The 15,322-nt window shown below is 49.4% G+C and overlaps 1 protein-coding gene across 3 annotated transcripts in view; it reads left to right on the forward strand.

Moving 5' to 3' along the window:
• The window catches only part of SH2D4A (SH2 domain containing 4A), a 41,514-nt gene that overhangs the window by 823 nt on the left and 25,369 nt on the right, over positions 1-15,322 (forward strand). For 2 of the 3 annotated variants that reach the window (XM_027774925.1, XM_006156433.3), the window contains exons 2-4: positions 6,206-6,572; positions 12,777-12,936; positions 13,735-13,897. In XM_027774925.1, the coding sequence (XP_027630726.1) occupies positions 6,392-6,572; positions 12,777-12,936; positions 13,735-13,897 (504 nt within the window). In that variant the 5' untranslated portion in view covers positions 6,206-6,391. Of the gene's footprint in view, positions 1-3,277; positions 3,299-6,205; positions 6,573-12,776; positions 12,937-13,734; positions 13,898-15,322 lie in introns of those variants that run through there. The other variant, XM_014590882.2, reaches the window with a different exon arrangement.

Genomic DNA, 15,322 nt, shown 5'->3' on the forward strand with positions numbered 1-15,322 from the left:
GCCTCCCACCCCGCCGTGGCTGCTCGGCGGAGAGTCCGGGAAAGGGAAAGCAGTCAGCCCGCGCCGCGGAAGCCCGGGGCGCCCCTCCGTGGGGTCTGGGTGTGGGAGTGGGCTGCTGCCGCCAGGCTGACCCTGATCATGGTTGGGCAACTACATTCCTCCACGGCCACGTGGGTCCCTGTCGCTCCTACCCTTGGGGCTCATGCGTCACCTGAAGGAGCCATGGTTCGCAACTGGCAGTGTTGTCTGCCCGGGATTTCCTGGGGTCTCGGAGAAGCCGAGAGCCTGGAACCTTCCTCTTTCCGAGGTTAGATCCTAACTTTCCCAGAGGCTTTTCTGTGATTGCTGGTCAGTGGAGCGATGGCTGGGATATGATGAGTGAAGGAAACAGTGGATACGTAAGTGCGAGACATGCATGCCCACAGATTCGGCAGTCGAGTGAAAGCTTTAGGTAAATCGTGTGGACAGTAATTTCATATTCCTGAAGAACAGTAAATATTTACACGACGTACCTAACTCTTGTTCTAAGGGATTTTGTCCTCAGAAATAAACCTTTAGCAGATATATTAATAAGATAAAACTGAATAAGAAAACTGGAAGTCTAAAAACAAAGCTGGCTGATTTAAAAAACATTAGGATCCAAACTATACTTTTTTTTAGAGAGAGAAGTTTTTGCTATAGGGTGCATGTGCTTCCCCAAGAGACAGAGTAAAAGAGAGACAGAAAGTGAAAAATCACCCCGCAGGGCGATGGCCACACCACAATTCTCTATCTGTTCTCCTCTTGAGACTTTGGCCACATGTGCACATGTACCCGACGTGAGTTTCAAGCTGCTGGGTCCAGAACTCCACCAGCAGTCCCTATGCGGGAGTCCAGCGACATAACCCTGATGGCATCTCCTGGTCCTTCAAACTGTGTTCTTAACATTAAAGCAATGCTGTCCAGACCACAGTAATTTAATGATTTAGCCTTTATCTTGGGCTTCGTTGTGTGTGTGTGTGTGTGTGTGTGTGTGTGTGTGTGTGTGTGATTAAGGACATAGGCCAAATCTGTGGGTATGTGGAAGTCTTAATGGAGGCTATGACCCTTTAGAAATTGGTTTCTGAGGCCCGACACGTGTGCATACATGCCCAAGACCCCGAGAGAAGAATGGAGGAAAAGGGATTGCTACTTGGCTATCCCCCGGGGGTTGACTTCCCATTTCCCGTCTTTCTGTCTCTGTCTCTCCAGCGAGCATATGTACCCCATAGCAAAAATCTTTCTCAAAAAGGAAAAAAAAAAAAAAAGAAAAAGAAAAAAAGAAATTGTTTTCTGGTGGCCAGACTAATGGTTAAGGGAGTCAGGTCTCACATGGCCCACCGAAGTTTGAATCCGGGCACACTGGCTTGAAAAATGCACCGCATGCGCTCCAAGTCCCAGCGCGATGGAGGAACGGAGAAGGGACTGTGTGCGCCGTTGAGGGGTGCTTTCTCTGTCTCTCTGCCTAGTGCATATTGCCCTTTGACAAATAAAACAAAAACAATTGTCTCTCTTTTTAGCAGATATAAGCTGTTGCTCGTCATTTCTCACTTTTAAGAAAGAGGCTTTACAAGGAAAGAAAAACCTGAATCGGCCTTGTGTTCTTATCTCTGAGACCATGAATAACTGAAAGCTTCCTGCCCTTCATATCACAGGGAAAGCCTTTGGCTACGGAGTCCCTATCAGCAGGGCGAAGGTGGGGAACCCCCAGTAGCTACTTCCTCCTCTCCATTTCCTGTACACTGGCCTCGCTTTTTCAACTCCACATCAGATTACATGGCAAAATGCACAAAATACGGACATTCGCAGGCTGGACGGGCCCTCATTTCACAGATGAGAAAACTGAGTCCGAGAAAGTCAGGCCACGTCGCTCCTGAGAGGCAGAGCTGGGGACCAGCAGGTGACCTGAACTTCCATCTGAAAGCCTGGGGTGGGCTGGGGGACAGTTCACACCGGCGAGGCCCAGGAACCCCCAGACACACGTGTTCTGGAGTCCCCCAAGTCTCTTCGGAGGACACAGGGAGAATCCTGTTTCTTTGCTTCAAGAATGATTAGTTTAGTGGAAACCCATGTTGGTTACAAACGACAAAATAAAGCCGAGTCCAGACCCACAGAGCTGAGGTTCACCCCATCACAGGGTGCGTGGACGTGCGTGGATGTCCACAGACATCTTCCATGTGTGAGGCGGTGCTGTTGGCACTGCTCCTGGCGGTCGTTTGGAAGAGGAAATGGAGAGACTGAGCACCCTGTGGATGAAGGAGGCAGATACGCAGGCCCGGGTCAGTGTGACAGCTGGCTGCTTGCTGTCCTCTTTGGCGGGCACAGCGGGTTTTCAATAGCCGTCCTCCCCTAAGCTGATATGCATTGGCCAACCTGAGGCTTCGGCCCCAGAGGCACCATGCCGGCACCTTCGGTTCCACACGCCAACGCAGCAGGGATTGGCTGGTCTTTGTCTCACCGCGTTCTGGTGATGCTCTGGCTCTGGGATCCCAGAGAAACAGCATCCTGGTGCCGGGTCCAGTGGAGCGGACTGAGAGCCAGGCTGCCGGGCTCTGCCGCCGCCCAGCTGCTGCCCTTCTGCATTCCAGCTCTAACCTGGGACACGGGTGTGGCGCTGAGCAGCACGCCAGGGCTACGTGAAGGTGAAGGGGGTCACCCTGCGCAGTGTCCTGCCACAAATATGGTGGGGCTTCAAAAAGTATATGAAAAAGTGGAGTTAAAGCACAGATTCATTTTGGTGCCAAAAAATATTGCAATCCATGCATAGTTTGTTTTTTTTTTCCACAATATGCATTTTTCAAGGAGAGAAGAATGGGAATTTGACACGTTTAGGGTTTTCGTTTTGAGGGTCTCTTCACTCCTTAGACAGAACTCGCCCCCTTCTAAATGGAGCACAGAGCAGAAGCCTCGGCCTCACTGGACTGCTCCTTTCCTGCCAGTCAACAGTCAACACAGCAGCCATGGAATGTGCCCACGTGACGTGACGCCGCTGCTGGAATGTCAAGGACTTGTCCCCTTTGGCTTCCTCCCACTGTAACTCGGAGTGTCACCAATGTGCCAAAGACCCAGGTTCCTCCCGTGGAGGGGAGACTCATCTTCTTCGCCCTCTTCCTCAGTGTGGATTTGGTTGGTTCACACTTAAGAAGCTGTTAAAGGCGAAAAGTCAAGACATCCACTCTGCCGCTGCGAAGGCCTCTGAGGGTCTTCTCAAAGCAGAACAGAGAGTCACCACAGGGGCCTGAGAGGGAGGAGGCTGACCGGTGGAGACAGTGAAATCGCTGTTAGTTCTTTATAGCTTCTCTGAATACTCTGTTCCCTTTGAATCCTGGTGGCTGGATGCTCTCGGGGATTAGGGGTGTAGTTAGTGAGAATGGTGGTCGCCTCAGTCGAGGCCCTGCTGCACGCGGAGCAGCTAGTGCATCTCGACGCTGCATGTGCCGGCTAACGAGCACGCTTGTCTCCCTCCTGCTGTAGGGCAGGGCAGGGCAGGGCAGGAAGAGGGAAGCTGACGGGGGACCCCGGGCAGTGAGAGGAGCTTTAAAAATCTAGCTCTTGGCAGGAGCAGAGGGCATAATGGTTGCATTGCTCTAGTCCCACATGGTCGACTGCAGTTCAAGTCCTGGAGCCGGCGGCTTAAACTAATACCTGGCATGGATGTGTACGTGCATGCACAAAGTCCGAAGAGAAGAATATAGGAGAAGGGGTTGCAGCGTGGCCATCCCCCTGGGGGGTGATTTCTCACTTTCTCTCTCTCTGTTTCTCTCTGTCTCTCCAGAGAGCTCATGTGCCCTACAGCAAAAATCTCTCTCAAAAACAAAAAGATCTAGCTGTTCTGGGGCTAGCAGGTGATGTAGAGGTTAAGGCACTGCACTCCCACTGCGGTTCGAGTCTCAGACCTGGTGGCTTGCTTTCTCACTTTCTGCCTCTCTCTCTGGTGAGTGCAAGTGCCCTATAGCAAATTAAGAAATAATAACAATAATTAATAAAATAAAATAAATAATTCTTTTAAATAATCGAACCACTTGAGTAACGAGGTAAAGGACTTCAAAGATGCCAAAATTGTGGTTGCCATGAAGTGGTGAAGGGTCTAAAGTTTGGATGTGTTTGAACTTAGTACAAAAAAATTTCTTTTTTTGTTGTTAGAGGTTTTTGCTTTAGGGCACGTAAGCTCACTGGGGAGATAAAGAGATAGAGACAGTGGGACAAAAAATAAGAAATCATCCCCTGGGGGTAGGGATGTCCACACCTCCTCTCTCCTCTATTCTCCTCCTGGGATCTTGGCATGCATGCACATGAACCAGGTATGAGTTTCAAGCCAGTAGGTCCGGGACTTGAACCATGGTCAGCCATGAGGGAGTCCAATGATGTAACTACTATGTCATTTGCTGGCTGTTTTTTTGTTCTTCAGGGTTTTTTTTTTTCCCTTTGGTTTTTAATTGCCAGAGGGTGTGTGTGCTTGCCAGAGAGAGAGCACAGAGCGAGGTATAAAGCACCTCTTAAAATGATGTAACTACTTTGTCATTTGCTGGCTTTTTTTTTGTTCTTCAGGTTTTTTTTTTTTCCCTTTGGTTTTTAATTGCCAGAGGGTGTGTGTGCTTGCCAGAGAGAGAGCACAGAGCGAGGTATAAAGCACCTCTTAATGAGATCTGGTTGTAATCCCTTCTCCTCCATCTCTCCATCCTGTTGGGATCTTGGGCACACGCATGCACACACCAGGCATGAGTTTAAAGCCACCGGGTCCAGGACTTGAACCGAATTCGGCAATGTAACTGCTATGCCAGCTGCTGGCCCTGGAGTGTTTCTCATGTCACTGGCACCAGGACTCAAACCATGGGCAACCATGTGGGATCTGACTCCTTTAACCACTAGGCTATAGGGCCAGCCCAGAGAAACAAGATATTTGACAGGACAGGACGTGCATAGATGGTGAAATTATTGAACCATCGTAAGCACCAAATTATTAGTCAATTTCTTAGACCGTAGAAGATCTTGACGAGTAGGAGTAAAGTTTTGTATTTCCTGTTACATTGAAGCAAAAGTCTTTTTGTTGCAGACTGTAGACTGTATTAATATAGGCACATAATTTCCTTCGGATTATAAAAGTATGAAGCTTTTCTTAAAAAAAATCAACCAATAGGAATGTGTAGAGCAGGAAAAAACCTCAGTGGATTTGCTGCCATTTATAGAAGCTCTATGAAACTACCATGCATGTGCAAATCCACAGTTGCTTTTTTGTTGTTTTTTAAAGAATTATTTTATTTAACTTTATTTTTTAAAATTTGACCACAGAGGGACAGAGTGAAAGAGAGAGAAGGAGGGAATATGAGAAAGCAAGCCGCCAGGTCTGGGACTCAAACCATGGTTGGCCATATGGGAGTCCAGTGCCCTTAACCACCAGCTACCACCTGTCAGTCCTCCCCAGTTGCTTCTTGAAAGAGCTTCCCAATAAATGTATAAATCAAGGATCCTTTGTCATGGACCTAGTGACCTTTTCATTCCCCCAGTCCCTCTGGTCTGTAAATTTAGATTCTGTTAAATTAGATTATCTGGAAAGTGTACACCTTGACCTGGTGACCTTCCAGAATGTTCTCACCTCTACCTGTGCTGTTTAGAAGGTTTGGAAATCACACTGTCCTTGGGTGACAATAAAAGTGGATGACTGTGTTGATTCAGTGCTGCTTGTAAGGGGAACTACAAAAATCGCATCGTGGTCTGATTTTTCTTTTTCCTTCCTTGAGCATGGCTCTGGTGTGCTTTGGTTTGGGGTGAGTAACTCGGTGAAATCTCAAAAGTAATATTTTCTTTTGAAACAGGTTGTTTGGAGAGAGCTGTTTAATGTTTCCCTGTGGCCTTTTTTAAACTTTCTTTTTCAGCCATAGGCGTGGGTTTGTCAGGCTCTGAGGTAATAACATGTGTGCTCAGTTGGGAGAAGGCCAGCCTCTGTCGGTCTCAGGCCGACCTGCAATTGACCTGTAGAAAGTCAGGGTTTGTTTTGTTTTTCTGATAAAGTATCTTTGGAAATTATGGGACAGAGGTTACACGCATTCTTAACAAAGTGTGCTTGGGCCTTCCTCCGTTCTCCCTCTGAAATGAAAATGATACTCCATTTCCTCCTTCATTTACAAGCGTGTCCTTACCCAGCGTCTACACCTGGTACGGTCTGATGTGGGGCTCTTGCTCTTTGCAGGTCCTGTGAACGTGCCAGGGCCCAGGAGCCACTTTGCTGAGTGGGCGTCCGGTCAGTGCGGACTGCGGCGCTGCCCGAGCCTCCAGGAAGGCCTGTGGGCCCACCCCTGCGTGGCCCGTGGGGTGCACATGCAAGCCATTTTCGGGAACTTCGGCCACAGGTGAATAAGACCGCATACCTGCAAAGATGCTGAAGCAGATCCTGTCGGAGATGTACATAGACCCGGACCTCCTGGCAGAGCTCAGCGAAGAGCAGAAACAGATCCTGTTCTTCAAGATGAGGGAGGAACAGATCCGACGATGGAAAGAAAGAGAAGCAGCGATGGAAAAGGAGGAGTCCGTGCCAGTGAAATCCAGGCCGAGGAAAGGTAAGCCTAGCCGCTGTCTTTCGTGAGCATGTCGGCAGCTGCGTCCTGGCCCGTCTGGACGGTTTCACGCTGGCCACAGCAACCCGGTGTGAGTTCCATTTGGGTGGGTGAATTATGTATGTTACTGAGATTCTAATTCCACAACTTGAAGTTCACATGCAGACACATGCACTCGTGGGCACACGCACACACACGCACACACACACGCAGAGCTTTTCCCATGGAGTTGTGCAGCCGTAAGCAGATCCGTTACTTGAAGGCAGATTGACCTTCAGGGGGAGTGAAAAGTCACCGGTGGGTTGGACTTGCAGGCTCCAGGGGGTTCTCTCCTCTCATTCTGGGCCACTACCAGAAGACAGTCCCTCTCTCAGCATCTTTATGACGATCGTGTTTGCATTTCATTTCATTTTTTTATGTTTAAGTTTGTAGTTGCATAGGAAGTGTTTTATTTTTTTTTCTTTTTACTTATTTATATTTTTATTCACACATTGAATCGCTATACCTCATTTAGATTGTGAAGAGACTTTACCCAGCATTATTACACCTCAGTCTGCGTTTTAAAAACTTTACTTTGAAATATTTTTTTTTTTAGAGAACCACCCCCGCTTTAAAATGTAAGAGACTGCTCTATGGAGAAAAACCATGATGCCATTTGCTTAGTGTGAGGAGGGTTTTCAGATGTGCTTTTCCTTGCTGCAAGGACTCAGTGCTGGCGTGAGCGTGTTATCTGAGACCGTGGCAAGGAATTCTGTGTACACTGAGACACAGAAAAGCACACCCTCGCTGCCCCGTCCGCTGCCCCCTCACGGTCCACACACGCTCTGTCATGGAGGAATACCTGAGTAGTTAAACGCACACACAGAGCTTTCAAGGGCATTGGCAGACGCATTCAAAACCAATTTCTCCTCATTTTTCATTAAGCCAGGAAAACTCAAATGGTGTAAAATCATTCAAGGTTTCTAAGGTTGGGAAAATGAATCTCCATTTCATGCTTGGTGTATATACGGATTCAAAAAGAGAGTCAGCTGAGTGAGCGCCACCTGATACTGTCTGCTATTTAAACTTTTATTTTTCAGGGAGGCCTTTCTAGAGATAAGGACATAAATGAGTACCTCACTTATTATTATTGTTATCAGGACCAGCCAGGTATTGCGTCCCTGCCGTTGCAGACATTGGGAAACACTCTTACACACGTCTTGTCTAATCTTCACACAGCCTTTGCCAAGTTGGTATTCACTGTCCTGTCTCCCAGAGGAAGAAACTCAGACTCGGCAAAGCTGAGTGATATGCAGAAGGTCACCCACTGACGGGTGCCCAGAACTGGTCTGCTGGATTTCGTGTTCCCCAGCACTGTCCAGAACAGACGTGTCCGTCCATGAGGAACACGCCCACAGGGTAGCGTAACTCTTTGGTCTTTCTGGGCTGGACTATAAGTCTCCTTGCATTCTTTTTCTTTGAAAGATTATTTATTTCCTCCATGAGAAAAAGACAGTGAGAAAGCATCCCCAACAGGGCCCTCCACCACAATGTGCCCCCGGCCTCACCCCGCTGGGATCACAGTACGTGTGCCTGCCATGCGAGGAGACCTTGGGACACCAACCTGGGACCCTCCCCTATGGGCTCAGCTTTGCAGAGAGGTGCCTAACATTTTATGTACAAGTGCACAATGTCTACGACGCCCTGAAGGCACATGCAGGCTCCCGAGGTCACAGATCCCAGGCTAAGCTTAAGGTCAGTCTGATCTCCCCGGAGCAGCTCTTCTCTCTGTGAAGGTCCACCCCCTTATGCCCGGGCCTCTCCCTCCATATTGCCACACCAGACCTGAATTTCAGCCTTGGCATCTGTTATCTGGTGAGCATCTCTGAGGATGGGGGGGGGCGGGGGAGCTACGGTATAGGATTTCACTGAATTGTCGCAAGAATTAGTGAGCTAAATGTTGTCCCCCTTCTTCCTTCAAATAAGAAAACAAACTTAGAGACAGACTCTGTCTGCACCAGTGGTGACACTCAGGAGATAAACTCAAGTCCAACCCAGGGCTCCTGACCCTTCTCTGCTAGCATCTGTCCCCAAACTCTGAGCCTTGAAGTTCAACTGGGCGTGGTCTCACCATTCATGGTAAGCACCATGCTGGGCAATAATGGAGCTACCCCCGTGGATTCCACCGGTCTCCTCAGGTCTGGTCCAAGCTCCCTCTTACCTGTAGCACCACCCCCTTCCCAGGACCAGAGTGCAGTGCGGGTTTCCCAGCTTCCTTCCTGTCCTTTCATCTCTAAAATAAGCACCATAGCTGAGTAACACATATAAAATTGACATCGGCGCTAGTAAGTCCAGGATTGCCACCCAGGTTAACAAATCCAGCAAACAACAGGCCACTTTACACAATACAACACATTTTTGTGAGCATAAACTTTCAGGTACTCTGAAGACAGCTGCACAGGCAGGATGGTTATGGGCAGGTGGACTGTTTTCGTAACCAGGTCAAAGGGCCAGCCCTCTGGCCTGATGGTTAAGACAGCCAGATCACACATGGCCCCAGCAGCTTGAAAAATACTTCATGCAGGGCTGGCAGGTGGCATGGTGGTTAGGGCGCTGGACTCCCACATGGCTGTCTATGGTTTGAGTCTTGGACCTTGTAGCTTGCTTTCTTGCTTTCCCTTTCTCTTTCTCTCTCTCTCTGGCTTAAAAAAAGTAATGATGGTGATAAATAAAATTAAATAAAGAAATCTTTAAAAAAGAAGAAAAGGAAACACACTTCATGTACTTGTGTGTGTGCGCACACGCATGTGCCCAAATATTGGCAGAGTGGTGAAATGGAGGAGAAGGAATTGTGGCATGACCGTGGCTCATGGGAGGAGGTATTTCCTCTCTCTCCCTGTCTCTCCCTGTCTCTCTCTGGCAAGTGCATTTACCCTCTGGCAAATAAAAAACGAAGGAAGGAAGGAAGGAAGGAAGGGAGGGAGGGAGGGAGGGAGGGGCCAGAACGTGAAGTGTACGGTGCACATCGCTATGTCCGGTGAGTGTGTTCATAACCCAGTTTCATAACTGCTAAGACACCATGATGGACACCCTCAGTCTTTTGACGGAGGGATTGAAACCCATGGTGACAACATAGGCATCACCCGAAGAGCCACAATCTCTGGAAACTCTCACAAATACAGATGTACCGGAAGAATCTCTCTTCATTTACTGAAACAGTTGCACATTTTGACGTGTACCCACAATGCTTACACAGAGCCACATGTACAAAAAAAAAGCCACACACACACACACACACACACACACACACACACACATACTGAATACGAACTCAGAGCGAGCAGGTGGTGTGTTGCTTAAGGCACTGGATCCCATGTGGTGACTGCGGTTTGAGTCCCAGACTTGGTAGCTTGGGATTCACTACGGCCGCGTGTGTGTGCATGCCCCAGATCCCCAGAGGAGAGTGGAGGAGGAGGGACTGCTGCGTGGCTGACCTCCCAGAGGGTGATTTCTCTCTCTCCATCTCTGTTGCTCTCTGTCTCTCTTTGGCAAGTGCATGGGCCCTGTGACAAAAACCTAAACAAATACATACCATAAAATGGAAAGAAATCTTTCTATGCTCTCGAACTGCTCTTCCTGCCCCTGAGTTCTGCAGAGCAGCCTGGGAGAGTATGGAGAAGCAGGGAGCGTTTACCGAACAGACGACCCCTCGGCCCCTGGCACCCTGGGCACCTTCCTCCTGCTGTGAGGCAAAGACTGGTCAAGTCTGGCAGAGCCTGAGGGAAGGCTGAGAGGAGGATGTGATGAAGTGCTGGAGCTGCCCCACCCTGGGGAGGGTGGTCAGGGAAGCTATGAGGTGTGACCAGAGTTAATGAGCTGTGGCTATTAATACGTAGTAGCCACCTTCCCTGTTCCCCACCTGTGAAGAGTGCCCTGATGGTCAGTCTCCTGAACAATACATCCGGGTCCTGGCGTGGAGAAGCCGCAGGCCTGTGTTCCTCTCCCGAGTATCTCTCTTGGAGGGTCATTATCTGTAGGAGTGCCTGCTGCACCGAAGGGGAGAAAGTGCCAGAAGGAAGGACCAGTTGAGCCAGCCTGTGACCTGTAGTTAAGGGGACTGGATTCCACACGGTGACCTACTGGTTCGAGTCCTGGACACAGTAGCTTAAAAACCACACAGGGTGCACGTGTGCACGCCCAGAGGAGGGCGAGATGAGGAGAAGGGATTGCAGCATGACCGTGTCTTGGGGGCATATAATCCACTTTCCTGTTTTCACTCTCAGTTTCTCTGTCTCTCTCCAGTGAGCATACATCCCCTCTGGCAAAATTTAAAAAAGAAAAGAAAGGACAAGTTTGGCCTGAGCTACTTGTTTCTGTAGTGGAAACGGCACAGCGTAGGTCACCAGGACGTGGGACAGGAAACACTTGAACTGGAAATTGTCCGTGTGGGTGTCTTACCCACAGAGCATGGCCGAGCAGAAGTTCCTGCTGGTGCCCGCGTGTCACATGGTCAACCCCACCAGCTAGTTTGGGATCTTAGCTAGAACCCACGTTGGTCCACAGCAGGGGGTCTGCTCCTTTAGCGTTAGGTCCACACCTCTTTGCCTGTCCTAGGGACACTCCACCCTCCCCTGGTCGCAGGGAGCATGACCCCGTGGCCGCATTTCAGGGAACTAGAATGTAATCTAACCCCTGAGACCGATTGTAAACAAGGGTTATTTAAGTAGCTTCGCCAGGTATCAGACTACCTGGGAGTATTATCTTCTCAGGAGCTGGTGTGAATCTCTGAGCAGCCATGTGGGTAAGTAAGGGGACAGCGAGGACGGAGTTAACCTCTGCTGACCTCCCTTAAGTCTTTCCCGTGGCTCATCCCCATGATCCGGTGGAGTGGGCGTTAGCATTCCCATCTTACAGATGACGAAGTGGCGTCTGAACGAGATTCAGTCATTTGTCCAAGTCGTGGGAGAGCGAGGGCTTGAACATAGCCGGTCTAATTCTAAAATGCATGCTTATTATTTTATTTTAAAATTTGTGTTATTGTTAGTTTTTTGCTGTAGGGCATGTAAGCTCACCAGACAGAAACAGAGAGAGAAAGGGAAAGTGAGAAGTACCTCCAGGGAATGGCCATGCCGCAGCCCCTTCTCCATTCTCCTCTTGGGAGTTTGGACATGCACGCACATGAGCCCAGCATGTTTTTCCAGCCACTAGGCGGGGACTGTAACTGCAGTCAGCCGCGTGGGACCCAGCGCCTTTCCCTCCATGCCACCTACTGCCTCAACTTCTTATTTTTTTAATTAACGGGTTTTTTTTTTAAGAATTTATTTATTTATTTCATCCATGAGTGAGAGAGACAGGGAGAGACAGAGACAGAGGGCTGACACCTCTAGCAGAATCCTGACACTGTGATCCATCCCCAGCCAGCCCCAGATTGGGGCACACACAGGCCTGGGTCTTCAGCGAGTCTCTGGACAGGAATTCAAAGCCTCCCCACGTGCGCCAGCCTCACAGAGCCTCGCGTTTTACTGCGGCATCTCTGTCGAAGCCCTGGCACGCATGTTTTAGCCACCGGAGGAAGCCCGTGAAGACAGGAAGCACCAGAACTGCAGCCAGTTCTGCTGGGGCAGGCGTCAGCTCTGAGCTGCAGGCAGATTCCCAGCCCTCGGAGGTCCTGGTCCAGTGCTAGTTTTGCTCCCAGAACAGGTGACCCACACAGTGAACGCTCTCCTCCCATCTCAGCTTCTCCGGGGACAAAATGTGCACGTGCAAAACCACACGCATGAATATATATATCTTTTAAGACTTTTGGCATAGGGCGTGTGCACTCACCAGAGAAAGGCAGAGATGGAAGTGAGAAATCATCCCACCGTGGGTAATGGTCAGTCCATTCTCCTCTTGGGATTTTGGGCACACATACATGCCCACCATGATTTTTAAGCTGCGAGGTCTAGGACTTGAACCACAGTCAACCGTATGGGAGTCCCACACCCTTACTTCCATGCCACCTGCTGGCCCCACACCCACGATATTTTTAACAATGATTGCTATCAGTGGCTGCTCACTGCCTCCCATCACTGCTGCCTGTGAATGCCACTCGCTCCTGAGGGCTAGAAGAGCTTTGCCTCACTTACTATGTTTTCTTAACACCCCTAAATACTTTCGGAATGGGAAACAGAAACCTAGTGCATGGCTAGAAGTGTTTGTTCAATCTGAATTCTGCTTTGTTTGCAGAGAATGGCAAATCTGTCCACTGGAAACTAGGAGCTGATAAGGAAGTCTGGGTCTGGGTGATGGGTGAGCACCACCTCGACAAACCCTACGATGTGCTCTGTGATGAAATTCTTGCCGAGAGGGCCCAGCTGAAAGCAGAACAGGAAGCAAAGGAGCTCAGGTATGAGATCTGCAAACCAGCGAGAGACTGAGCCAACTTACAAACACTCCGAGCTCTTCACAGTAGCCAGGCTATGACTCAACCACAGTGTCCATCAACAGATGAGTGTGTGTGGAAGATGGGATGTGTGCACACACACATGTACGCACACACATATACACACAATGGAACACTACTCAGCCATGAAAAAGCATGAAATCTTGACCTTTGACATGGAATGGGTCTGCATGGAGGACATGGTGTTAAATGAAACAATGCAGGCACAGGAAGGGAAATACCATGCGTTCTCCCTTATAGGAGGGAACCCAGAAAAGAAAAGGACCTCGTAGAAGTAAAAAGATGAAAATGACTAGAGGCTGAGAAGGATGAGGGCTGAGGAAGCAGAGGGATGGGGAATAATGGAAACACAATTATGTCTCTATAAAAGGAACCATCTCAGGTCACCAGGTGGTGTGGTTAAGGCACTGGACCCCACATGACTGACTTTATGGTTAGAGTCCTGGACCCATCGGCCTGAAAATCACACCAGGCGTGTGTGCACGTGTGCCCAAAATCCCAAAAAGAGAATGGAGGCGAAGGGACTTCAGCGTGGCCATCCCCCTGTGGGAGATTTCTCACCTTCCCTCTCTCTCCGTCTCTCTCCAGTGAATGCATGCACCCTATGGCAAAAATCATGAACTTTTTGAAGTCCCCTGGCACTACTGGTTTTTCGCACAATTTGAGTGTAAGGCCTCTGGCTTAGAAATGCTATCCATACTGAAGAATATTTTTTATAATTTTGCTTTTGTTCCTCTACAGAAAAACTGAGGTTGAGGAGTTCACCAACAGCTTGACAATAAAATCACAGTACTGTGACAGACACCCCGATACCTGGGTGACCGGGAACACCGGAAGGAAAGTGGCAGAAGAGTCAGGGCGAGAATCCAGACCAGCAGTGGCCCTTGACGAAGAGAAGAGCCATGTGAGTCCTTCACACCCCCCACCCGTAAAGGTGTAGGGTTTCCTCACGGGGGAGATCAAGAAAAGGGAGCCCTGAGAGGGTGGGGCAGACCAGCAAGAACACCTCCCAACTCTGTGGTCCTGCGGTTTGCTTTGTTCTGGGGAATCTGGCTTACCTCTTGCTTCCTGAAAGAGATAAAGCACCCCCTTTTCATGAGACTGAAGGTATGAAGAGAGATCTCAAAGGATAACAGTTGGCATTAAAAAAGTCTCTTTCTTCCATGAGAGAGAGACAGAAAGAGACAAGGACCCACAACAAGGTCTCCATGCCAGAATCCACCCCAGCCTCGGCCAGTCCAGATCTTGGCCGTGTGTGTGTGTGCCCGGGCGTGTTCAGGAAGACCTGGGGACATGAACTGGGATGTTCCCATGTGGGTCCAGCACCAGAGAGCATTGTGCTGCTGCTGTGTCCCTGTGACTGCCCAGAACTTGGTCTTTGGAGCTATTTGCAGGGGTCCCCCCACCCTGTTTTGTTTTCTACAAAATAGAGTCAAACTTCTTTGGTTAACGTTTGAGTTTTCTGGGCCACACGGTCTCTGTCACAACTCTGCACAAACGCTGGCCGTGTTCCAATACATTACTTACAGAGGGCCTGCCTACTCTTGATCCAGATTACACTCTATCAAGCTTTCCCCTCCTGGTTGCATAGACTCTCCCCACGATTGTGGGGACAGTGATGTCCCCAGCACAGTGGAATTTTGTACTCAGAACCGCTATGAATTCTGTTACGGTTCAGGTGGTTTAATGAGCTCATATGTAATTTGCAGGTTGAATTATAGTTTGGAGGAACAATATAACTTTATTACGAAGGACCTTATTCCACCAGGAATTTAATGACACCGAGAATTAACGGGGGAGTGGCAGCTGTTTGACTTGCGTTCATGTCCCAGCCCTTCGGCCCTGGCGGCGTGCACTCTTGACCTGTTAGACGCTGTCACGTGGGATATGGTTCTCTGTCATGCCACCCTCACACACTGGGAAATACCACAATAATGAATAGGGGTCAAGGGCTCTTCCGTGGCAGAGCCGCTGCTGAGTGTCTCATTGAATCCTTACAATAGCCTCATGAACTAGAGCTTCATCTGTCCACTTACAGGGGCAGAAAGTGAGGCCACATAAGGTCAAGCAGCTGCCCAAGATCTTATGCAAAACCAGGGCCCCAGGGCCTGCAGGCCACTCCTTAACCACCGACTATTACCTCGTGCACTTGGCTCCCTCACTGATATGAGCAACGTGACGAGGCTTTACAAAGGGCTCTGAGGCTCAAAATATTCACGGGTACAAAATTCTAAAGTTTGGTTTACATGCTGAGGTCTGCTCTGGGCGCTTTCCTGACATCCGAGTGGCCACCATGCTTCCCCAGGCCTGCTTTGCACTCAACACGTTT

The sequence above is a fragment of the Tupaia chinensis genome, unplaced genomic scaffold (assembly GCF_000334495.1).
Source record: "Tupaia chinensis unplaced genomic scaffold, TupChi_1.0 Scaffold000494_1, whole genome shotgun sequence".
Classification (NCBI taxonomy): domain Eukaryota; kingdom Metazoa; phylum Chordata; class Mammalia; order Scandentia; family Tupaiidae; genus Tupaia; species Tupaia belangeri.